General features: G+C 40.9%; 4 protein-coding genes across 5 annotated transcripts in view; 3 read left to right on the top strand and 1 right to left on the bottom strand.

Annotated features, from left to right (window-relative positions):
* Nucleotides 1-5,500, top strand: part of cdipt (CDP-diacylglycerol--inositol 3-phosphatidyltransferase (phosphatidylinositol synthase)) — an 80,678-nt gene extending 75,178 nt beyond the window's left edge. Inside the window, exons 2-7 of one of the 2 annotated variants that reach the window (XM_061065591.1) lie at nucleotides 415-562; nucleotides 960-1,094; nucleotides 2,135-2,288; nucleotides 2,794-2,875; nucleotides 2,981-3,062; nucleotides 3,214-5,500. In XM_061065591.1, coding sequence (XP_060921574.1) covers nucleotides 520-562; nucleotides 960-1,094; nucleotides 2,135-2,288; nucleotides 2,794-2,875; nucleotides 2,981-3,062; nucleotides 3,214-3,356 — 639 coding nt within the window. In that variant the 5' untranslated portion in view covers nucleotides 415-519 and the 3' untranslated portion in view covers nucleotides 3,357-5,500. Of the gene's footprint in view, nucleotides 1-390; nucleotides 563-959; nucleotides 1,095-2,134; nucleotides 2,289-2,793; nucleotides 2,876-2,980; nucleotides 3,063-3,213 lie in introns of those variants that run through there. The other variant, XM_061065592.1, reaches the window with a different exon arrangement.
* nupr1b (nuclear protein 1b) overlaps nucleotides 1-25,111 on the bottom strand; it is a 155,369-nt gene that overhangs the window by 95,622 nt on the left and 34,636 nt on the right. The window lies entirely within an intron of this gene.
* Nucleotides 6,485-14,829, top strand: LOC132995547 (myc-associated zinc finger protein). Its single transcript, XM_061065573.1, has 8 exons — nucleotides 6,485-7,462; nucleotides 8,695-8,845; nucleotides 9,586-9,992; nucleotides 11,079-11,335; nucleotides 11,811-11,874; nucleotides 12,262-12,433; nucleotides 13,037-13,482; nucleotides 14,075-14,829. The coding sequence occupies exons 1-7, from the start codon at nucleotides 7,430-7,432 to the stop codon at nucleotides 13,360-13,362; spliced, it is 1,410 nt and encodes a 469-aa protein (XP_060921556.1). The 5' UTR covers nucleotides 6,485-7,429; the 3' UTR covers nucleotides 13,363-13,482; nucleotides 14,075-14,829.
* nlk1 (nemo-like kinase, type 1) lies at nucleotides 15,828-24,898 on the top strand. Its single transcript, XM_061065574.1, has 11 exons — nucleotides 15,828-16,348; nucleotides 16,720-16,849; nucleotides 16,946-17,001; nucleotides 17,349-17,455; nucleotides 18,389-18,474; nucleotides 18,722-18,931; nucleotides 19,085-19,186; nucleotides 19,753-19,839; nucleotides 19,971-20,169; nucleotides 20,267-20,360; nucleotides 20,872-24,898. The coding sequence occupies exons 1-11, from the start codon at nucleotides 16,065-16,067 to the stop codon at nucleotides 20,918-20,920; spliced, it is 1,404 nt and encodes a 467-aa protein (XP_060921557.1). The 5' UTR covers nucleotides 15,828-16,064; the 3' UTR covers nucleotides 20,921-24,898.

The following is a 25,111-nucleotide window of genomic DNA, read 5'->3' as shown; positions in this document are numbered from 1 at the left end:
CAATCAACTCAAACCGGAAAAAACAGCAAATCTGTTTAAAAAAAACAAAAAACATTTTAATGGTTGTCATTCAATGTAATTGGAAACTGACTATTTCCTGTGAAAGTATTGAAGCTGAATATTTTTTGCATATAAAATAGTTTAATTGGCAACGGACAAAGTGATTATATTACCATTCTATTTGATCTCTAATAGTGGCATAAACATCGTCACAACAGTTCCCCTTGATTTATGTTTCGTTTTACGAATAAGGTGGATTAATTTTTTTTTTAATAATTTTGGGAAATGTTCCTTGGCTCCAGATCGGCCATGTTGCGCTTTTATTCTGAAGATAAACCGGAAGTGACGTATTGTTGTTGCTGACTCGTAACAGGCGCTTGACAAGAAGCTGCCAGGAAGTGATCGCTTGAAAAGATTCAACTGTAGCTTGTAGTAACTTTATTTAGCTGTAACACGCAGTGAACTGAATAAAAAAAAAAAGACGACGTGTGTCAAACAAATACTCCACAAACCTCAAAGATGGAGAAGGAAAATATATTTCTCTTCGTTCCCAATTTGATTGGTGAGTTTTTACCGTCAACATGCATAGCTTGCTAGCTTGGCGTTTAACAAAACACTGAAAGAAATGTCTTACCAGAGTCTAATAAAAAAGTGTCAGCTGTGTTGACAGAATTTCACTCCTTCTATCGGTTAACCTGAACGTATTGTGTGTCTATTCGCAATTCTGTTATCATTTATCATGAAATGTAAAAGCTATTCAGGCTTTCATCTATTCTGTTGGTGTACTCAAAACGTGCAGGAATGGGCTTTGGGTTTTTTGTGTCACAAATAATGCTGGAAATGTTGATGTGTGTTAACCAGTTAGACACGTATTCACCTGGTTTCTAACAGTGTACCTGTGTTAAAGCAGTTATCTTTAAACTGTGCACCCATCATGTGTCTCTGCTCTCTGTCTGCAGGTTATGCCCGGGTTGTTCTGGCCCTGCTGTCCTTCTACCTGATGCCCTGCTGTCCTTGGCCGGCTGTCTTCTGCTACCTGCTCAGTGCCCTGCTTGACGCTTTCGATGGTCACGCTGCACGAGCGCTCAACCAGTGTACGTATCTTCAAGGACCATACACCCCACTTCCCTTTACAAAATCTCTCTGATCAGGCGATGCCTTAGATCAGCGATGGGCAACTTTGGTCACAGCGAGGGGCCACATTCGTTTAATTCTCACTGCCTGGGGGCCAAATTGTAAAATACAAGAAACGATTAAAGTCGATAATGATAATGTCTCAAATTTAACTCAACATATACCAGTGATCAAATATTATCATGGACGTATTTCTGGTTTTCATGATTTCATGGTAGATTTTGTCATGTTTTCCAATTAATTGACCTGAGGGCCACGTTGAGGGTTGATGGGGGCCGCATGTGGCCCCCGGGCCGCCGGTTGCCCACCCCTGCCTTAGATGAACCAAACTGAGTGACTATAATCCAAAATGAAATGAGAAGTTCACAAACAGTGTTAATGACTTGTCAATCACAAATCAAACCTTTTTCTTTATTTTCTATTTTACTCCAAATGGGACAAAAACTTACAAGGTAAACACAATGATGTATTATTGAAACCTTGAACATAGCTATTCCCCATGAATTCTTTCGGACATTGTTTATGAGGTATGAAGTTCAGTGAGTTCATTGTCCTGTAGACTTTTTTATCTATCAGGCTTCGTTTGGCAACCAGTGGAGTCACACGATCATCTTCTTACATACAATGAAACGAATTTCCCCTCATGGGATCAATAAAGTATAAATTGTTATTATTATTATTATACAGTGTGTGTCAGTATTTATGATCACTTCTGTTCCCTCAGTTTTGCCTCTCAGGCTCATAACTGGTGAAATGTTATTGAGTGCATTTCCCAAAACTTAGTTACATATTTAGAGAATTTACTATACATTCAGTTGTTTGATATTTTTTGCCCCCAAATTTGCCTTTCAGGCTACCTGACTTGCAGAATGCAACAAAGTACATTTATTTAAGCCCTTCACTAACGTATATAATTAAAGCTGTTGTATTTGACTTCTTTTACTTCCTTGAAACAGTTAAAAGTCTTCTGACCTTCTGTACCTTGTCATGTCTCTTTCAGCCACAAAGTTTGGAGCCATGATGGACATGCTAACTGACCGCTGTGCCACCATGTGTCTGCTGGTGAACCTGTCCCTCCTCTACCCATCCTACACCTTCCTGTTTCAGCTCAGCATGTGTCTTGACATCGCCAGCCACTGGCTGCATCTGCACAGGTACATCGTCACAGAGAACAGTCCCTCCTCTTTCAAGTTCAGTACTGCAGCAGGGGCCCGTGTGGGAGAGGAGATAGAAGGTTTGCCCTGCTTCCTTTTGTGGATGAGAAACCAGAGAATTGGATCATATTAATCTAAATAAAACAGAGTATAACAGGAAGTTTTGTGGAGAGCTGCTGCTGAGAGTTAAATCCCCTCTCTGTGGCTGCTCTCTTGAACACTAAGAGGTTTGGTTTCAGACAGCAAAGGAACAGCCTCTACTAATTCAAAGAAACGCCTTACTTTGAACAAACAGGTCTGCCTCTGCAGGTTACTTTCTGTGTTGTTGTTGGACACACAGAATCATTTTTTGTGGACTTGCACTGATCAGGCACATTTGCCCGTAAGGATAGCATTTCATTTAGACATTACAAAATATGCAACAACAAAAAAAAAAAGAAATTTAAAAGGCAGATTCCCCTTCATTATTCTGCCATCATCATTGTTCTTCTTTTTGTTTATTCAGCTCTACAATAAAAGGATCGACCAGTCACAAGACCATCGACCTTTCAGGCAACCCCATCCTCCGCATCTACTACACATCAAAGGTGAGAAAACACACACACGCGCACGCACGCGCACACACACACACACACACTGTATTTTTCTTTGGACCTAATGCTGCAGTGTTTATCTGTGTTTATCTCCTGCAGCCGGTGCTGTTTGTGATGTGTGCTGGGAACGAGCTCTTCTTCTGTCTGCTCTACCTCCTCCATCACATCGAGGAACCAGCTGGTAAGTCTCCTCCTCCTCCTCCTCCATCTCCTCCCCCCTCCCCACCCTTTAATGAACACCTAGGAGCCTTAGCTAACGTCCACACACTGCAAGACGTTGGAGTGCTGAATACTGCTGCACTGTTTTGACCTGCTGTGTGTTTCCCCTGCAGGCTGGGTGTACTGGCTGCAGGGTCTCTGTGGGACCATCTGCCTGCTCAAGTCCGGCATCAGCCTCGTGCACCTCATCACAGCCTCCCAGAACATGGCTGCCATGGACGAAGCTGAGCGAGAGCAAAGCAGGAAGACGCAGTGAGGGAGGAGAGAGAGCTTCAGCAACAGATCCAACACGCAATTATTTATTGTCATTTTATCCGATCGGTGACTGAAATAACACGAACAGAAAGAAAGCAGAAAAGTTTTATGACCAAACGTCACAACATTTAAATTCCATAATCAGACAGGTGTGCGTCTTAAAGATAGGACCTTAACAGCTCAACAGTTTCTACAATCGTTCTGCTGTGATTTATTTTACAAGCAAACAATGATGATACATCTTAATACTACATTCTGCATTTTTTCCGAGCCAGGAAAATTTAACTTTACAAAAATATCAAAGAATGAAACAGTGTGTCATTTCTTTATACAGTGCAGAGTTTCTCTACTAAGATTATGACATCAATTGTCTTCTTAACATTTAGAGTGAAGGCAAAAAAAAAAAGTATTTTAATACAAGAGGTAGTTTTTATATTTCAACTTAATAACTTTACTCAAAGGTCGGATACGTCTGATTTGTGGCAGATTTAATTGTAATCAGAGAAGCTCCTCAGTGTCAGGTAGAAAGATAAATGTGTTTAACAGTGTGTGAGGAGAAACTCCGGGTTCTACAGGGTCTGCATGGAGGACATGTACGTTTAAATTAAGACTTGTCACCAACCAGTACACTGAGGGGAAGCGAGAGTTTGCCATCAGCGTTTGGATCAGGAAATCAGAGTACCAACTGATGAAACTTGTTAAAAACATAGTTATTGTGCTGCAGAGGGGAAAAAAACTTGAACAACATGATCATAATAGTCTTTGAGGATTTAAGAAAAAAGATTTTTAATTTTAAATCAGGATTAAATGGACACAAATGATTGGACATTTGAATTGTCTGACAACATGACAGAGAAGATCCCTGAAGAGAAAGACCTTTCTTGTTTCCAATGTTCCAGAGTTATTGTGTTTAATCCAAACATCAAAACTTACCATTCAAAACACCAAAGTCACAAAATAACAGAGAGATAAATGCGGCGTAGGTATTCATTTAGCAGTGCGGTGATGAAAGCTCTGGAGTTAAATATTCAAGTTGTTTGCTTGGGGAATAAACCAGTTGAACAGTTTTGTTCAGCAACAGGTTGGTGTCTGAAGTTGAACTGAATGAAAAAGACTATCAAACGTTTTAATACATGTTTCAGTTACAGCATGTTCAAAGTTTTTGTAGAAATGTTAAGAAACTAAGTCTGTTCTGGCTCTGATTTACCGCTAATATCTACCTGAATTCTTGATTTGTTTATTTTTTTGAATGTCATTTTTACTTTTGGTAAATTTAGATCAAATTTGTGTCCCTGTCCTTGGCGACACACAGACCAAAAATCGGAAGCTGTCAGTTAATGCAGACGACACCCTCTTATTCGTGTTAAAGAAAAATCTCAAACTTTTACTCATAAATCAAAAAGCCGATTCTTTCCTTTCAAAGCACTAGGTAATGAGCACTTAAATATTCCTTTTGTGACTCCGAGCCACTCTTTTTTTCTGTTATTATTATTATTAATTCGTTAAGATTCCAGCTTTTATTTTGGTGTTGGTTTAATGGCAATCATGACTTATTTGAAATGTCAGCTGTTGTTTCTTTGTGGTAGAAGAGACCTGCTTGTATTTAGTCTGCTTAGAAACACAGAGTTATGCAGGTCATAAGTTATACCTCACTTGAAGAGCACCAAGTATTATTGTTGATTGTTTTGCATTGTATATTTTAGAGTCTCTGACCATGTTTGTGCTGACTATGGACTTCTGTATGCCAAGTTTCAATGCAGAATGTGTGATAAAAAAAAGTGTGGAAATACAAATATTTTCTTCTTCTTGTTTAGATATGATGTCAAAGAATGTATTATTAGAAATAACTTATGTCTATCTACAGATTTAGCCAAGTGAAATACTATATCCATTGTTGTAATTATGTAAGTATTTGATAGGACTCTCAAATGATAAAATATTTTGATTGCAATTAATCACAAAAATTCCAATAGTTAATCTTGATAGATCAAATTTGTAAACTCAGCTTTCAAATTCTGATATTTCGCATTTAAAACAAAAATTGTTTGGCTTTTTTTGACTGTCTTAAGCTGAAAGTACTTTACTTGTTGTTTGAATTCAACCCTGCTTTTATTTTTTTTTAAATAAAATAAGGCCCTTCTGGTAGATCGCAGGTTACGTCGTTAACTTTAGTTTAAAAGTTTAAAAGAAACTCGGATGGAAAACTTAATGAAAACAGCTTTAAGTGCAGTAATTGATGTCATAAGGTGGATATTACTTCAGACTCCTCAACTGAGCTCTCTGGGAGTTTTTTCAAGTGAAATGAGACGTTCAAAGGCGCAGCAGTGTCGTTCTTTTCCTTCTCTATGACTACGAGGACACACTGCAGAGACATAAATCTATCTATCTTAATTGTTATTAACTAGTTAATGCTGACAGCCCTTGTATGTGATGGTTATTAAGTGTGGATACAATGGAAAACAGGGTTTTATTGTTATTTCTGGATAATGTAAAACTCTTTCACTAAATTAATGTCTATTGAAACTAAACGGTCGCATCTTTGAGATCTTGAGTATTATTGAAAATGTGAAGTTGAATTGATTTAAGTTTCCATGATCACTGCACTGATTGAACACGTCTTACTCCCCATTTTATTAATAAAAAAAAAATAATAATAATAATAATAATAACATTTTACAATATTATAATAGCTTGTGTTGGTTGATGAGACTTGTTTTGTCTTTTAAACATCTGGAAACATAGGATGTGTTTCTTCAATTTAGGACATGGTTGACACTAGAAACAAAGTGATACAGATAGAAGAAAGGTGAGGAGAAATCACGATGCCTATTGTTTGCATGCCTTATTGATCTGTGTTGACAATGGTAGAACACATTTATTGGTAAAAGAGGTTTTTAATAAAGGCTGGTGGAGCGAACATGAAGTTTGGAGATTTGGTTAATGTCTGGCCCACTCATGAATGGACGTCATGTGTTTTGAGGTTAAATCCAGCTGTTGCACTTGCGCGCATCGTTACCTTTAAGATGGTCGTGGATAACGCCTTGAATTAGACAAACACGACACCATTTTAGCCGAGAGTTTGCTGCGTCCGACGAGCAAGGTCCCGGCCGCCGCGTCGTTCACAGATGCTGGGATTCTGCTTTTCTTTGAAGCGAAGCGGGGGGAAAACATAAACGGCAACGCTGATTCTATAAATGTCGGATTTCATTTTGTGTCGGCCTACCGAGAAGTGACGGCGGCGGCGGGGGCGAGAGGGACGGCACGAGACGAGACGGGGTCCGCGAGGAGGGTGCATACACAAAATACTTTCCCTTTAAAGCAGAGAGGGACAGAGGGGGTGAAGAAGAGATAAAAAAAAAAAAAAAAAAGAAAAGGAAGAAAGACAGAGAGGGAGGGAGGGCGAGAGGGAGTGAGAGGGAGTGAGAGAGGGAGAGAGAATTTGAAAAAAAGAGAAAGATGTCATCCTGTCGATTGAAACACCGAGGCGGAGCCATGGACCGCAGCCGACCAGGAGCTCTTTAGTTAGGGGGACGTTCCGTACGCAACACCGAGGCTGAGGAGCCCGACGCTGCGGCCTTTTTTTTTTTTTTGGGGGAGCTATCGCAAATAAATGACTCTTGAGCAGCTGCTGACTATGATTAGCACGTTTCGACAACTCATCTCCTGTAAAGAAATAATTTATATTTTGCATGCAGTTCCTGAAATTTTGTTACAGTAGACATAAGCAAATGATATTAAAATGCACCATTAAAGCAAGCATGATACCAACCATTTTGTCGCATTTACAAAATCATCTTGTCAGTGCCTGTGTATTGCCAACAGATTACCACGAAAAATTCACAAGTCTTAGCAACCTAATCACCATTTAGGACTGTGGATTTAGGCTACCTATCGTCCGATGTGATCATACATTTCCATGGATTAACCCGGGCAGGTAGAGAGGAGCTGCGATACAGGCCTCGGGTTGTTTTCATAGCAGCAGTTGGAGCATTTCTTGTTGGGCTCCGTTGCCCCCTTTCCCTCCCCTCTTTGATCCCAGGCTGGTTAGCGTCTAGTCCCCTAAAAGGGTTCAGGATGGACACCTCCTGGAGTAATTTCCTCTTTCAGGTAAGTCTTAATTGATGCTTGAGGTGCTCTGTGGTTTAACGTTTTTTTTTTTTAAAGGAGGAGGGAAGTGAGAGAGAGAGGGTGGGGGGTATTTCTGCATGGGGTTAAAATAGGGAGGGAGGGGGGGGGGGGGGTTTCTAAAAAGGAGGAGGTCAGAGAAGGGTCAGGGTAAAGTTGGTTGCTCGCAGGTTGTTGCTGTTTTTAATCTAAATTTGAAAATTTACCCAGAATGTTCGGTGGAGAGGACCATTTTAGCACCCACTGCTTCCTGTCACAGTGATTTTTGAAGCATTACAATTGGCATTTTTGACAATGCCATCTTGTTTTTAATACAAAGAGGAAGTGGCTATGTTGGTAAATGGGTCGCCATGGTAGCAAATTGTCAATCACAGGGTATTTATGACCCAAAGCTATGCCCTGTTGTTCATTTTCTGCTTATAGCACCATCCTTTACTAAAGAACATCATACCAGATTGAAGAAGACTTAATACTAGCAATGTGGACCATAAAGTCATTTTTTTTCCTTGTAGGTAATAAATCTAATGAGGTGATGATACCCTCATCGACTGTACAATCAGACCGATTTTGCAACCAATTCGAGTCGCCCCCTGTTGTCCATTAGAGAGAATGCAGGTTTAAGCAGTTCAGCGTAAAACCTAAAAGCTAGTAATTTATAATAATTTGTATATACAACAAACAATAAAAATGTATTGTATCAAAGTTTAGTTGTAAATGTACTTATGTGCACTTTCTGTGTATCATCAAAACAGTCTGTCCACCACATATGTGAAGTAGTTTCTTTGTATCAGCAGAAAATATTAAATGACCGATACCAAAAATGTGCCAATATTATTTTGCATCCCCAGCTAAAAATACAAAATTAACCAAATTTATAAAACCCATGCGCTATGTCATTTTTCAGTTGCAGTGCCAAGGGTACTCCAAACAGATCAGTAAGGAGTTAATGAATATGAAAATGTAATTCCTTATTTTACATCTCATTTGACAGGGAATCAGTTTAAAGACGCTGTGAACAATTATTAACAGAGAAAAGCATCAAATGTGTAAATCTGAGAAGCTAAAAGAGAATATTTGACACTTTTTGCTTGAAGAAAGAATCAAATTAGTCTCTCTCCAATCTACTCTTAATTAACACTTAAAATGTGAAGACTATGTTCAGTTTGCTGGACTGTAACCTGAAGGACTAATCATGAATATGTTCCTGTCTGTAGACGCAGACGACTCAGAGCCAGCCTGAGACACCGCTTCAGTCCGAGCTGCTGCCTGAGCTGACCGGCGCCACTCAGAGTCCTCCGGCAGAGCACATCGTGACACCGCCGTCCACCGTCGACACTGCTGCCCTGAGCGAGGAGCCTTTACCTGGTGAGGAGGGGGTCTCACTGCAGGGTGCACTGATTAACAAATGGGATGTGTTCAGAGTGCTTGCATGCTTTAAATCTGATTTTCCATACCAGGGGACAACCCATAAATCCTAATCTATTGTCTAGGTAATATTTTAGATGTTTATTGTGAGTTGATATAAATGTAGCTGTGGGTGCACTAAATGGGCCTTACAGCGACTGCAGGCCACTGAACTGGCTGAAGACTTTTTACTGAACGCATTTTTTACTAAAATCTGCAAACTGAGAAAATCGCTTTGGAGCAGTGATGTTACGCAATTGAAGATTTCAGTAGCGTTAAAATAGAAATCAATATTAGCACACTGGAGCCCATCACAAATAATATGGGCTTATACTATAAATGTATCAGGGCATACATTTTCCAACATGCACCTATATAGATTTTTATTTACAGAACATATTACACAGATAACGATGCCTGGGTTGATTTCTAAAATGTGTCATCATATCATTGTTGTTGTATCATTTTGTGCTCCAACTACATAGTTTTCAAAACTCTCAACATTGTCTGCAACACATGACAGCTTACAAGATAGTGGTTTGAACTACAAACGGTTGAAAACATAAAAAGGTTATTTAAGTTCGATTCAGGAAAGCTACCTTTTAATAGATGTTTGAAAACTGCCCTGATTATGAACTCTAACCTGACTGAAATTAAAAAAATCTTAATGTCATTATTTGCCCTTCTGTTGTGCCTTTCAGTCAAACCTCTCACCAAGCCGAGTCGGCCGGCCCACATATGCGCCACCTGCAACAAGGAGTTCAAGAACAGCTACAACCTGCGGCGGCATCAGTCGGTGCACACGGGCATCAAGATGAAGGACAGAGTCGCCCGGGAGAAGGAGGAAGGAGGGAAGGTGGTGCGGGTGGAGAAGCAGACCATCCCTCTCTCCCTCCTCCAGCTCACTTTGCCCCCGCAGCCTACCTCTCTCCCTCCTCCTCCTCCCCCCACCTCCATTGCCCCGGACAGCCTTTCCCAGCCTGGTCAGCACGCCAACCAAGAGAGCCAGCCAATTTCTGTGTCCATTGCCCCGGCAACCGTAACCATGGCTGTGGCGCCTCAACCCATCCAGGCAGCTGTTGTTGTTGTTGGCTCCATGGAGCAGGTGGTAAGCTGAGTCTAATATGTACTGTATACAGAGAGTTCAGACCACCATTAAAAGATTAATCATCTATTTTATGTCTCTGTACCAGGAGGGTTTATTAAAATCTCCTCAAACACTTTGACTCAAGGATGATCTAATTCGATTTTGGTGGTCAAAGGTCATCATTGCCTCTTAAAAAATATTTTTAGGCTATTACTCAAGAGCTATAATGATCATGACACTATTCCAAACAAATGTCTGATTGGACAAAATAATAAAGTGCCCAAAAATCAAAGGTCAACCTCACCCTGATGTTACGATTTAAAAAACACACTTTTCTGACCACTGATATTGCCTGTTTCTCGTGAATATGATATCTTTGGAACACCTGGAGAAGATTTAGAAAATTGTGGCCAAACATCTCTAAGCTGTCGTTCTATAGGGCACTTATTCTGGGTTTTCTTTGAGATTTCTTTTCTATAGTTTGAGTCCTTTTCCATTTCTTTCTCTTTTTTTTTTTCCGAATGCAATGTCAGCACAAATATCCTCGATCATTCAAAGGTTTCTTTGTGAGGCTTTCTTTTTGTGCTGATGTTGAGAAAACCCTGTAGAGTTAAATCTTATATCTTTACTTATCTGGCCATTACATATGTTGGCAGTGTTTTCTGATGAAAAATATCTCTTATTACTTGCTTTATAACACCTTATTTCCTTATTTCTTGTCATTATAACACCAAGAATTACTGCCATGAAAATATTGTAAACAGAGTTGTTAATTGCCTCGTCTGACACTGACCTGGTGGCAGCGAGGACAAGCATTGTTGGTTATGTTTTGTTTGCTTTAACAGATTATATAGAGGCCTCAGTCTGTTTCATAACCAGCTAAAAACTCCATTAGTAAAAGTAAATATAATTTGTCAATATAGTCTTGATTAAACAACGCTCTCTGTATGACTCTAACATTATCTGGTTTCTCTCAAGCCTTTTAAAAACATTGGCCTTAACCATAAAGAAAGAGCTTTGACAGCTGCCATTCTCTGTAGAATTTGTCTGACTATCTCAGCTGATGGTCCCACTGAGCCTCACAGTATCTCTGCTGCTGTTCTTCAGAACCCAAACCCCAATCCCAGTCCCAACACCAACCAGGTGAGGAAGAACCATGCCTGCGAGGCCTGCGGGAAGGCCTTCAGAGACGTCTACCACCTCAACCGTCATCGCCTGTCACACTCGGACGAGAAGCCGTACTCCTGCCCAATCTGCCAGCAGCGCTTCAAGAGGAAAGACCGGATGAGCTATCACGTGCGCTCACACCAAGGCGGCGTGGAGAAACCGTACATCTGTCCTCACTGCGCCAAGGCCTTCTCCAGGTACAGACTCGGAAACACAGCTTCAGACAGGATTTCTGATCTTTTTTTAGCCTGGGCAATTTAAAAAAAAAAAAACATATTCTGTGATTATAAGGACTAATAGATAACAAAAACTCATCGTGGCAGCGGTAGACCAGCTACTCCTGTGTTCTGCAAGTCAACAAATGAATGAAGTATTCAAGTGGATTAAAAGAGAGAGCTGTAAAGGCTGTTTTTCATCTCTCTATCAACAACCTCTTTTACTGTAGAGACCATTGCTGTAATGTTGTCGGACTCTTAGAATTACAATGTGAGGAGCATACAAGAGAACTTTTAGTTGACATAATAAGAGGGATGCATTTTCCCCAAATAGCTTTTTGCTGCCTTTACAGCTTAGAAAATGTAATATATGTTCCAGACTAAATGCTTGCACAGTTTTTACCCTTAAAGTAACACAATATCTTGTTTGTTTGGTGTTTATCTGTATTTATTGCAGACCAGACCACCTCAACAGCCACGTTCGACAAGTGCACTCTACAGAGAGACCGTTCAAGTGCACGGTAACATTTCATTTGTCTGTTTACTTGAGTTCAACTGACATAGTTTGGTGAATAGTTTTAGTGCTGATCAGAACCAGGGTTACTTAAATAATAATAACACATTTTATTTATAAAGTGCTTTTCAGGAACTCAAAGACACTGTACATTTGTGTAAACAAATAGAAAGATGAAGAGGATCACGTGTTTATTCAATCTAATTAAACTTTTACAATTTAATTTTCTGTTCAAAACAACAAAAGATTAAGCTTTTTGTAATCCAGCACTTGATTGTTAACAATCATTCATACAATGTTAGATGACTTCATCCTTGTTTTTAAACGTTCTGTTCTCTGTTTGTCTCCTCTCGTGACTTAACATATCTGTACGTGTGGTCCTCGTGTTTTCCAGACATGCACGTCGGCGTTTGCCACGCGAGATCGTCTCCGCGCCCACCTGATCCGGCACGAGGAGAAGGTGCCGTGTCACATCTGTGGGAAGCTGCTGTCTGCTGCGTACATCACCGATCACATGAGGGTCCACAACCAGTCGCAGCACCACCAGTGCCACCTGTGCAACCGCAGTAAGACACACGATACCCTTACAAAATCATTCCGGTTAAATTCATTCAACTGGAGCTGTGCTCTAAGAATAAGGCATCTCTGCAGAGTTTGTCTGTATCCTTCCTGGGTGGCTGTCAGACACTTAAAATAACAATCTGATTCTGTCAGTGGTAAATCTATCAAACATTTTAGTGGATGTACCTTGATTGAGATTTTCCCCCAGGATTACATTGCAGCCATTACAGCCTGTTCACAGTTGCCAGAAGTCACAATGTACTGAAATGATTAAAAACTTGTTGTACCTACAGTATATGTCAAAGTAGGACCCAGCTTTAAAAACATTAGGATTCTCTTTTAGGTACAGTTCCTGAGTTAGTCTACTTAAATGCTTCTCACTACTGCAATTATAGCATAACTCACAATGCAGTATTAGATTTATTAATGGTTACAAACTGGGAAATGTCCACAATTTCTCAGTTTGGAGTCACTTAAGTACATTATTATATATTTGGTTCTGTGATATGTAAAAAATATAACAATAAAATAATGAATAGTGTATAACACTGTTTCGTAACTAGAATAGGCAAACATTTATTTATAAAGGTTTTGTGCTTGTCTTCCAGGCTTCACCACCCTCACTTATCTGCGTGTCCATGCTCAGAAGCACCATGGTCAGGAGTGGAAGGAGAGTGGCGGGGCGCGGGGTAGCTTCGGTGGGACCGGACCTGGCGGGGTGCTGCACTGTCAACTGTGTGGGGTGCAGTGCAAGACAGCCACACAGCTCCAGGGTCACATGGGCACTCACGCCAACCAGGGTGACCCCAATCCTGACCCAACGAGCACAGGCCCAGTGGGAACCACTAGTGTGGCTGTTACTGTGTCCAGTGCTAGCACAGTGGGACTGCTGGTAACTGACTGCTCCAGTATTGCCCCCCAGCCCCACAGCTAGCACGCTGGGGGGGTTGGGGGTGGGGGGGGGGGGATGGGGCGGGTAATGGGTATGGTGGCAGAGGATTTGGTTAAAGAAGGACTCGTGGAGGAGAGAACTGAGAGACAGTTTCCAGTCCAGGTGTGTGTGAATCATTACGACGTATAATCATGTTGTTCAAAATGCGTTTACATTTAAAACTGATGCTATCGAGGTGTAATATATAAGTATTTTCTGATGTTTCAGGTGTAAGTCCTGGCAAGCTCTTCCACAACACACAGCCTTTAGTCTCTCTGGAAACAATCTGATAAATGTCCTCAAATGATGACATGGTTCCCAACCCACAAATCAGTCATTTGTATATTCTTCCCATCTAGAATCAGTGTTGTATCCAGATTGGTTGGGCTCCACAATAAATACATACAAACAATTTGATTAATGTGCGTGTACTGTCCTAGTTAATAAACATGTGACTGCAATGAGCTTAAATGTATTGGTTTCAAATTTCTTAATACCTCTTTTGAGGGTTAATGAACCAATTCCAAACGTATCAATGCCACTGTATATCTAAATTACGCTCTGACGTTACTTTTCAGACCACTGGAATCTGTATCTATTATTAGAAAGAACTGCTAAGTGTATGTTGATACACATTTTAACTTTTTAAACAACAAAAAAAAATACTATCAAATTAACCGCTTTCACTTTCTTTCTTTTTTTTTTTTTTTAACAGACTGCCAGAAGTGAACAATAGAGCGTCAGAAGCTGTCAAGGACGTTGTCTTTCCTACTCAGCCTGGCTCACGGGTTTTCATGAGGCCTTTCTGGACCTTTTCGCTTGTTTTTTTTGTGAAGCCCAGCTCCATCAGCAGTGTGAAACAGCTTACCAACTCTGAACACTGACAGACTGTTAAATGAAGGCGACGTGTTGCATACTCTACAATGTCCTGCAAGTCAGATGCCTGGAGAAGAGACTGTGGACAACACTAATAGGAAACCTCTGCTCATTAAAATAGGGAAGAAAGATATAGTGTGTATTTTTTATTAATATGGCTTAGCAATTACCTATCTCTATTTGCCATGTCATTGTTTTGATTTTGTCTTACTTGCACAGCCTGTCATGATTTTGTAAAGCTGTTGCTGTTTTTTGATCATTTATACTCCATATCAATGTTTGTTTATGACGGGGACCGAAGCACCTGGACTATGTAACATGATTAATCTCAGCACACCCCCCCCCCCTCATAATTTACAACAAAACAGTCTCCAGTTTGCCTTTTTTTGAGATTATTCGGAGGGGGGAAAGCATTCTCACACAGCATGGGATGTTTTAAGATGGGCCATCATGTAAATACGTTTCAGCAGCTGATAAAGGCAAACTAATAATTATTTGTGTATATCCCCATGAACATTGAATGTGCATAACTTTCTCTGCTCTCATGTGATCTTTGCTCTTAACTCTGGATGCTGATTTGTAATTCTTTAAAAAGGTAAATTGCCATGTAATTTGTAGCTACTTTTGGTGAACACATTTTTGTGGCTGTGCAGATTGATTGTACCCGGTGCATAGTTACTACTGTATTAAAAAAAAAAAGCAGTAAAATGCATGTCTGTATTCTGCTCCTGCTTGATGAGGGTTTGCTGATTGTGGACGATTTGCTCATGTGATTGTGACATGAAGCACCCAAAGCTAAGTTAGCATTGTTTACAGCAGTGAAGAGCCTCCACCCTCCCCCACCCGGCTTCACCAGCTCCTCCTACTTCACAAGCTACACCAGCTAGCTGTAGCTGTGAAAGCGACCAAGAAACCCAGCTTGGATTAAACATACACCGCTGGATGAGACGCATTCGTCCCGAAAACACAAGAAGCTGCCTATATGGGTCGCTTGCAATCAGGGAATCGCGGCGAAATGGACAGCTAGCGAGCAGACCGAAGCTCCAGGAGCCGGGGCAAGGAGCGCCGCCGTCGAGCATCAAACTCGGCTTCTCGCCGGTCTCAAACTAGTATTTCTACCATCGCCTTTTAAAATTCCCCAAAGCTTGGTTTGTGTGTTAGTACGATTAAATCACAAAGGCGCAGCTCTCTTGTATAAAAAAATATGTAGGTCATTGTAACCGAGTTAAATGGGTCATCACCGGGTTAACCTATTACTTACGAACAGCTGGTTAGCACGATAGCTCCGCTTACTGCCTGGCTGCAGGGGCTTTTTTTTTTTTTTTTTTTTTTTTTTTAACTTGTAATTTCAAACAGAAAAGTAATAACGTGAATGCATACGCTTCTAAGAGTTGCATTTACTCTGCAGCTTGTGTGGCAGACATAAAAATCGACTTTCAAGATATATTTTCCCCCACATTTTGGGAAGCGTTGCTGTCCATCGTCGGCTAGCTGCGAAGCTAAGTTAAACTACTAACCAGGTGAGTGCAGCCTGCTACAAAACAAAGATCATTTTAAGAGTCAGTGACATGTTTCTGAGTTATTTGTGACTGTTTTGTGAACGTAAACCAGCTTCAATCAGTGTCAACAAGGCAGCTTTGGCTTTATGTTTATTGGTTTAACTCAATTATAGCTGCATGTCCTCCTTCTTTGCGCATACAGGGAGCTGAAAGATAATGCTGACTGAGAAGCGGTGTTTCCTCCGCACCTAGCCGGGAAGCAGCTCTCTTCTCTCTTCACACACAGACACACACACACACGGTGTTTCGGGGGGTTTCGGTGAGAGGAGGATGGCATTTCGTGGAGACTTGTTTCCGGGCTCTGAGCTGGGCCACAAGTACTTCTGTGTCAACACTTCCTGCGGAGCTCCATCCACGGGCCTCAGCGCTACACCGTGCCTGACTGGACCCACTGCCCCGGCGGGGACCCCTCGCCACCCCACAGCCCTCGGAGGTAGCGCCGGCGGCGGAGCAGCGGTGCCACAGCCCTACAGTAACCCGGCCAGCGAGGTGCCCAGTCCCCCAGAGATGGAGCCGGACCGCCCAATCGGTTATGGCGCATTTGGCGTTGTCTGGTAAATATTGTTCAGAAGCACTATCCAGAACTTCACCAGTGTTTTTTTTTTTTTTTACTAATAATGATGCTCACCCTCAAGTTATCCACCACACTGATCCTCATGTCGTTCAAATCAAATTTTGCATACAGGCATGGTCCTTCAAATGTTTTTTTTTTTTTTTTTTTAAAAGACAAAACCCCCAAAAAATCTGTGTGTAAATTAAGAAATTGTGTTGTCACATAGTTTGTCCGGCAGGGCCTGGTTTTGAATCCTCTTCTGCACTATCTGCAGCAGAGCATCACAATGGTTTTTGCAGATGAGGTTTTTTTTTTATATAACACTTCTAATGATTAATGTTTGGAGGCTAAACTACCTGTGATTCCTTGCAGGTCTGTTACAGATCCACGCGACGGTCGCAAGGTGGCTTTGAAAAAGATGCCCAATGTCTTCCAGAACCTGGTCTCCTGTAAGAGGGTTTTCAGAGAGCTGCGGATGCTGTGCTTCTTCAAACATGACAATGTAATAATGGGACTGAGGGTGGGGGGGGGGGGGGTTAAAGACAATTCCCAGATTTTGGAGAACAGAGGACTAACTAAATTTTGGTTTTTTTTGCAGGTTTTGTCAGCACTGGACATTTTGCAGCCTCCACAAATCGACTGCTTTGAGGAAATGTATCCTTTCTGAATTCAGACAAAACTGATTATAAGTCAGCAACAAGCCTCTTTCTGTTATTATAATAACTTCGTCGCACCTTCTGCCCCAGTTTCTCCGCTTTTAATTGTCCCTGTCATGTCCTCCTTTTTTAATAATTTAGCCACTGCTCCTCTCTGGTCTAAATCTAGCTTCTCTCTGTAGATGTGAATAATTAAACCTTCTGGTTCACATCTTTCTTTTCTTGTGTTATTGACAATGTTCAACCAGACCTGTGCTCAGAGATGCACCGTGATTGTGTAGGCGGTGCAAGGTCAGGCCGTGCATGAGCTGTGGTTTTTCCTTGACATCCACCCCCCTCTGGCAGCTACGTGATAACAGAACTGATGCAGAGCGACCTGCACAAAGTGATCGTGTCTCCTCAGCCTCTCACCACCGACCACATCAAGGTCTTCCTCTATCAGATCCTTCGAGGTGAGTAGACACTACAGTGGCAGAGGGGTGGTAGCTGAGCTGAACACTAATAATCAAGACACTGCACAGATATAATGGTTATTTATGTTGTAGGGAGATACACTATTAAAACATATAGCTTCTTGCAGTTATTTAAGGCAATTTAAACTTTATTAGTAGGTCACACTTTGATACAAAGAATTTCAAAAGTAATTTACAAACAAATTAACAAAACGTGTTTATCGATGACTCTTTTTAAGTGATCTAACAATTCCTTCTTAATAAAACTGAATAAAAATACAGATATATTAAAAGTATTCCAAAAACTCTGTTTCCAGTTTCTTAATTTTAATGACAAAAGAAATAACAGTATGTCAACAACTGGTTTCTTGTATAGTTAAATAGTTATTTTTGAGGGGGGGTTTCATTACTAGTTTCATTATTGATTCATCTGCAACTACGTTACATATCTATAAGAAGAAAAGGTGACTCATGAGCAGTGCGGTCCCTAAGAGGGATACGCTGAAACACATTCTTTAATTTTGTTTAATAGAAGGGTCACAAAATCATCATCAAAGGTTCAGATCCAGGGGTGCCAGTGTAGCGCAACTGGTAGAGCGTGCGTCCATTCACAAAGTCTACAGTCGTAGGTCACCGGTTGGATGCATATCTACCCCCACTTTCTCCTCCCCACATTTCCTGTCTTTCTTTTCAGCTGTCCTAACGGTAAAGGCAAAAGGCCCCTAAAATAATAAAGGTTTAGATGCATTCAATTACCCCTAAGAGCCTCGTTATAATACAAATCCAGTGCACTAATTGTGTTTTTTTAATTTTATTTATTGATTCATTTTTTAACCTTTTGACATACATTGTACAAACATGCACAGTACAAAAGCTGAAGCTTACTTCAGAATGCAGGACACAGAAGACATGAAATGATGTTGTGTTGCTCAGGTTTGAAGTACTTGCACTCCGCTGGGATCCTGCACAGGGACATCAAACCTGGAAACCTACTGGTCAACAGCAACTGCTTACTGAAGGTAAGAAACCTTCTCACACAAGAAGTGTTTTTTTTTTTTTTTTTTTGCTGTGTGTCGCGCGCAAAAACACACAAAATAAAATAGACGCAATATAAAAACATTTCTCATTTGGTTAAAGGGGAGTGCAGAATAATCTGAACTATTCACTGTGAATCAAAAGTCCGAAAACACCCAGAATACCAACTAGTCCTGAAGTTTGTACAAAAGAATCCAACAGTGTCTTTGAAAACGTTTCTCTTCTGGTAAGATTTGTGACTTCGGCTTGGCGAGGGTGGAGGAGCCCGATCCGTCGCGTCACATGACCCAGGAGGTGGTGACGCAGTACTACAGAGCTCCGGAGGTGCTGATGGGATGCCGACACTACGGCTCGGCCATCGACGTTTGGTCAGTGGGATGCATCTTTGCCGAACTGCTGGGACGCCGCATCCTCTTCCAGGCTCAAAGCCCGATCCAACAGGTGAATTTATCCGACGGGTTAGGGTTAACGTCATATTTCGTATTCAAATCCTTAGAACTAGTGCTTTTATTTGTTGTTACTCTTTGTAGTTTACCACTAAAAGATGTGAGCACTTACTTTAACACACCTGTCCTGCCTCTTGTCCTGGTCCAGCTGGATCTGATCACAGACCTGCTGGGAACTCCGCCTCTCTCTGCCCTGTCGTCCGCCTGTGAAGGAGCTAGAGCCCACATCCTGAGGGGGCCGCACAAACCAGTACGTATCTGTGTGTGGTCTGCTCACACTCGCAGTCCACCAACACAGACAGAAAACAACAACAAACATGTCTAAATATTTCACCGAAGTAAAGAAAATGGTTTTAAAATCTGCCTAGAGAGTTTGTATAAGTCTGGCTTTGTTATGTTCAGACATGTGAGAAATGATTTTAGGTGTCATGCAGAATTTAAAGTTAAGCCCCAGAGGATATTAAGACAAATTGAACAGACAGTGAAGCCAACATTTGGCATATTTTTTTTGAGTTGGATGGGTCAAATATGAGCAAAAAAATCAGGTATATACTTAAATTAGCTGGGATAAGCGCTTTCCTTTCTTCCCTGTATTTAAAATGTATGTATGTCACTTTTCAGTGCATCATGAATGATTTTATGGCTACAGGCTGCTCGGTCATATCATATAAAAAAAAAAAAAAAGAAGAATAATGAATTGTCATATTTGGCTGAGATGATATCTGCTTCAAGAGCTCATCACTGAAGTACCAACGGTTTATAAACACAAATATTTACATCAAGACTTATGAAAGTGTTTGTTTTTGTTTTGCTCAGCCGTCACTGTCCGTGCTCTACATGCTGTCTGATGGAGCCACACACGAGGCTGTTCACCTGCTCTGTCGGATGCTGGTCTTTGATCCGGTGAGTTCACACAGAACAGACCAAAAGACGTCTGGCTTTTTAATGTGTGTGTGTGTGTGTGTGTGTCACCAGCTGACACAATACATGTTTCTGGATCAGGACAGCGGCTAAATGTGTCCCTCTCTGTGCAGGCGAAGCGGATTTCCGGCAGTGACGCCCTCTCTCACCCATACCTGGACGAGGGCCGTCTCCGCTATCACACCTGCATGTGTCAGTGCTGCTACTCTGTCCCCAGTGGCCGAGTTTACACCCGGGACTTTGAGCCAGTCGCCGAGCGCCCGTTCAGCCACAGCTACGAAAACAGCCTGCTGTCAGTGTGGCAGGGAAAAGGTACCAAGCTCTCCACGTCGACCGACGCCCCACCGCGAGTTGTTACTGTGCGATTAGAAATTCTGATTGTGCGTGTCCCTTTCTGTCCCAACATCAGAGTTAATCCATCGCTTCATTACGGAGCACCAGCAGGGGAAACGAGTTCCGCTGTGCATCAACCCTCAGAGTGCTGCCTTCAAGACCTTCATCAGGTGAGGAGGAACTCATAATTAAGCTTCTTTCTCTTTTTTTTTGTGCTCTGTTCCACGTTCCTTTATTTAGTCCGCTCTGTGCATGTAGTTTAATACTAAACATGCTTCCTCTGTTGGCATGTGAAAAATGCAAAAATCCTTTTGCCCATCACATCCCTGATTCATACTTAACTACAGCTAGCAGTGAGCTAATATGACAACATTGCCATCCATAGTTAAAAGCTAAAGCTACAGCATTACTAACCACAGCAGTAATTGAAGTTAAAACGGTAAGATAGCGATACCACTTAGCTACCCCCAGTAGAAGACTACATAACACAATCTCTACTCAGCCTGCTTTGGTCTTGTACATATTAGTTCTTAATGTTTTCTTATTATTTCCTGTCCGTTTTGGGTTTTTCCACATTCTGGAAATGCCAAACAATTGATCCGCACGATACTTCTACTAAACCTTGACAGATTGATGAATGTTAGCTGCTCTGTGTCTGAAACTTTCTTTTTGGGTCCTCAGGTCGACCGCATGGCACTCCTCCAAGGTCTCTAGGAAAGAGGAGAGATGAACTGTCCTCGTCGTCCTCTTGGGGAGCGACAGCGGTTTGATTTTCATGTTCCGGGACATCGGAAATTACAGAAGCGTTTGGGTCTTTATCTTTCTTTTCTTTCTTTTTTTTTTTCTTTTGTGTTCATGTGGCGGGGGGAAACAAACCCACCCCACCATGACAGAGGAAAACAAAACTCATCTGAGCTCCTCCTAAAAAAAAAAAAAAAATCTTCTCAGTCCCCTCCCCCCCCTGCAAATCTAAAAGAATCTGAAAACTACTGCTCAACTTCTTGGACGACCCAGACAGCAGATGCCTGAGGCTTTTTTGTTCGGTGCTGAATTTAAAAGAAATGCTGCTGAAGTGCTTGTGGAGGAATAAGAGAAGGAAATAAGTGAACTTGGTACTAGACTGGATTTCCCATCTATGTTAGTAGAGACATTAAGAAATAATGATTTTAATTGTTTGGTAGAGTTGTTGCTTAGTTGATATTTGAATTCATTCCAGCCCTGTGCAATATGGTTTAATTAGAAGGAAAAAAAAAAAAACACACACACACTTGGCATCCTCGCTTGCCAATCAGACTTTTTTGGGTTCTTGCTGTACCACCAGCTTACCGGATCGGTGTGTCACGAGCTCTCCCACGGAAACCCGCCAAACAACACCACAACAGTAACCGCCAAAAACCTCCAATGGTTTTCTCTCTTTTGTTTCTCTGTGAATCCGGACTGCATATGAACACATCACTCACTGTGTTTTTTCTTTTTTTTTTTTTTTGCGACAATAATGCAATCTAACAGATGTAGCAGGTTTCAACAACAGTCCCAGTTCCTCACTGTTTCTCCCAAAAACAGTCAGCTTTGATGTCGTTTTCTTATCGCAGCTTGGAGGAGAGTGTTTAGTCTTAGTATCCGTGTTGTTCGAACACCTTAAAGGGGAATCCCTGTATTATGAAACATAGGCACCGTTTTTAATACATATTCTGGGGTCTAAATGATTGATGGGTACAAACACTTTGGTGCGAGGCTGCAACATAATTCTCAGAGTGTCTGATCAGTACATCCACTTTTTAAGTGCTTGTTTTTTGTGACTGAGCGGATCAGATAGTTATCCTAGAAGTTTTTGGATTGATGAGTCATTTAGACGGAAACATCTTTAAAGCTTAGGCCCCGCTCTAAAAGAGGATGAGAGAGTTAAATCAGGATTTTTTAATCACAAACTGATTCTTAAAATCCTCAGAAACAGACAAAAGACGCCAAACTAACAACTTGAGCTTTTTTTTTTATATCTGGCCTGTCGAGGTGGAAAACAGTCTTTGTTACTTATGTGAGGAGCTTTTTCTTTTCCCTGCCGGAGGAGAGAAAGAGGAAACTGCGACCTTTTATTTTTTTTTTCTATTCTTATTTATTGAGTGTTTGTTGAAGAGTGTGTGTCTCCACCCTTTTTTAGTTTGAAGCGATCCGTCTCTGCGTTCTTGGTTGCCTCAAACCCTGGAAAGAGGAAACAGAAAAGAAGAAGAAGTAACGTGTGAATATGTGTAAAGTGAAAACCCTCCTGTCACAACTTAAATGTCATTCCGCCAACTGCTCGTTTTTTACCTCTGCGCTCGCTCCTCGTCTCTCGCCCCGCCGCTCAGAATCAGTGTGAGGTTTTGAGAGGAGAGGGATATTGTCGCTGAAATGCTGCTGTTTTTTTTTTTTCTTTGATTTGTAGTTGGGTTTTTTTTAATATCGTTTTGTAGTTTGAGGCTCCGGTGACCTGTTTGTAAACAAAACAAAGAAAAAGGTACAAAGCCTCATGAGGATGCACCAGTGTCGATCGTGTGTTTGCATGATCAGGGCTGATGATGAATAATGGGATTATATCTGAAGAAGATGCCTGTCCAGTGAGGACACGCAGACGGATCATGTCGTGCATCATTTTTCCTGTCAAATGTGCAGCGAGACCAAAAGCAACGAAATGAAGTTTCCTGCCCTGAAATCAAAGACAATCATACTGATGGCTAACATGAATCTCTGTCGTCTCATCAGAACATCCTCCAGGGTGATTGTTCCTGCAGTCATGTTTAAGACCAGCTGAAAACTGCTGATTGATTATCTGTCAAACTCAACCTCGGCTGCTAAGAAATAATTTTTTCCACGATTGGAAATGTCACATGCTCTCAGACGCTGAGGTGACGTCTTCATCTGTCTTGAGGATGTGATTTTTTTTAGTTTACGCCACACTTCCAGCTTTTTCTCCTGAAGAGGTGACCAATGTGAATCATGAAGATCCATAAAGAAAAAATATTTGTGTTAACTACATTTCCCTGAAAACTAAATGAAGGCCACTTATTCATTTCATGGATTCTTCTGCCTCACAGAAATAATCAGATTCTTGACAAAGCTTCATGTTAAACCGTCAGTATGGTCCTTTGGTGTCTGGAGGATCTGAGATGTTTGGGCCCCTGTTTTGACATCTCCGATCACACTTTGATTTTAAAGCCTTCCTTTGTGTTGAAATCTCACAGAACACTCGTTTGTTTCTGTGGCTGCTCACTTCCTGGATTGTGTATAATACGTTTTTTTTTTTTTCTCCTTGTACATGCCCTGAACCTCCAGCAGGTGGTGCCCTGATCCTCTGTTTCCCTGATTATTTTTTGTTGTTGTTTTTTTTTTAAACCCCTGAAACCTCAGCTCCTCCTCTACAGGAACACATAGCAAGCCTCCCGTCGAGGCTGCCAGATTTACCTACCTTGTATATCTGCATGTGTATAGTTATTATCCCACGGAGAGCATTTTGGTTTGAATGCTGTGCAATGGTTCGGTTTGTCGGCGACGACAAAAGCGTACATTTTGTGGTAATTTTTATTTAATTCATCTTTAGGAAGTGATTTTTATTAGAAGTTTTGTTTTTGTTGTGCTCTAATTAGATTTTAATGAAGCCAAGAGTCGGAATACAGCTTGACTAATTGTTCCCTAAAAATACAAGAAAAGGGAGCGAACCTCTCAGACCACACTGATTCTTCTGTTTAAAGTGTCACCGTGTCGTTGTGATCACATGACTACAAAAGGGCGACCTTAAAGAAAAGCATTAGTGTTAATGTTTTTGTGTATTTAGTCCTCAAATTGTTATGTGTGATCAGAATAAGTTCCCATAAAACAAACTTTCCCCTACTTACCATTTTACTTGTAACACTCTGCAGCTTCATTTTGGTGAGAAACCCTGATGATCTTTAAGTATTTGTCCTGTTTGGATGCCTTTACAATCACTAAAGATGTCAACAATGCTGCCGTTAAATCATATACACACTCATTTTGATCCGTCTGTTAAGTTACCTGCAAGGAAAAATTAGCATGATTTCATGGAGTGAATGTTTTTTGAACATGTCACATATATCACAGCAAATCCCCTCCTTGCAAAAGCTTCAACAACACAAGTATACTTAAAATAAATGCTCATGATTAATTCTACCTTCAACTTTTCATGGAATTAATCTGCAGATATTAGAGGAAAGGTTCAAACAAAGTTTGTGGAGTAATTTTGAGAAACAATCGTCACCTTTAGGGAACAATTACTTGAAACGTTTTCCCCTTTTTTGGACTTTTTATTTGCTTTCTTTTTTTTTGTTCTGTTGTTGTGTTTGTAGAGATCCTTCCAGGTGAGAAACGGATTTTAAACTAGATGACCGGTTTAGTGTGTTCAGAGTTCACCTGGCGAGTCTCACGTTCAGCTTGTCTGTTCGGTGTTTTCAACGCTGGATTAGAACTGACGCAGAGCGGGTTGGACAAAGCGGTCATCTGTAGAGATTAGACTTGTTTTTCTTCTATGAAAAGAAACTTGATGTTTTTATTATTCTAAATATGAAACTGATGTTTTGTCCTTGTTTTAGCATAAAGGTTTTTTGTTTTGTTTTTTTGACCTGTGTTCCCAACAAATACTTGAATTTCTTAAAAAAAAAAAAAGTTTAGAGTTAAAGTAGTGAATGATGAAATAAATAAATGGACACTGGATAATATACCTTTAGCCTGTTTTGAAGTTTTGTTCTCTGTCTTCACGTTGATGAGCGCGTAAAAAAAAAAAAGGAAAGGGTCAGTGAGAGATATTTCATAGAAAAAAAATCTAAATTTTATGTAAAAGAACAGTTTGAATTCATGCAGATCAGAGCTTCTTCACATCAGAACAGACTTCTAGATTTACAGATCTGTGAATGATCTGCATCAGGAAGCTCCA

The sequence above is a fragment of the Labrus mixtus genome, chromosome 20 (genome assembly GCF_963584025.1).
Source record: "Labrus mixtus chromosome 20, fLabMix1.1, whole genome shotgun sequence".
In the NCBI taxonomy this organism is placed as follows: Eukaryota; Metazoa; Chordata; class Actinopteri; order Labriformes; family Labridae; genus Labrus; species Labrus mixtus.
Note: the sequence above shows the minus strand (reverse complement) of the source record. Positions and strands in the feature narration are given on the sequence as shown.

Coding starts and splice junctions, on each gene's coding strand:
- nlk1 (XM_061065574.1), top strand. CDS start 16,065: ATGGCATTTCGTGGAGACTTGTTTCCGGGCTCTGAGCTGGGCCACAAG. Junction 16,850..16,945: donor GCTTCTTCAAACATGACAAT/GTAATAATGGGA, acceptor TTTTTTTTGCAG/GTTTTGTCAGCACTGGACAT. Junction 18,932..19,084: donor CTCAAAGCCCGATCCAACAG/GTGAATTTATCC, acceptor GTCCTGGTCCAG/CTGGATCTGATCACAGACCT.
- LOC132995547 (XM_061065573.1), top strand. CDS start 7,430: ATGGACACCTCCTGGAGTAATTTCCTCTTTCAG. Junction 9,993..11,078: donor TTGGCTCCATGGAGCAGGTG/GTAAGCTGAGTC, acceptor GCTGTTCTTCAG/AACCCAAACCCCAATCCCAG. Junction 12,434..13,036: donor GTGCCACCTGTGCAACCGCA/GTAAGACACACG, acceptor CTTGTCTTCCAG/GCTTCACCACCCTCACTTAT.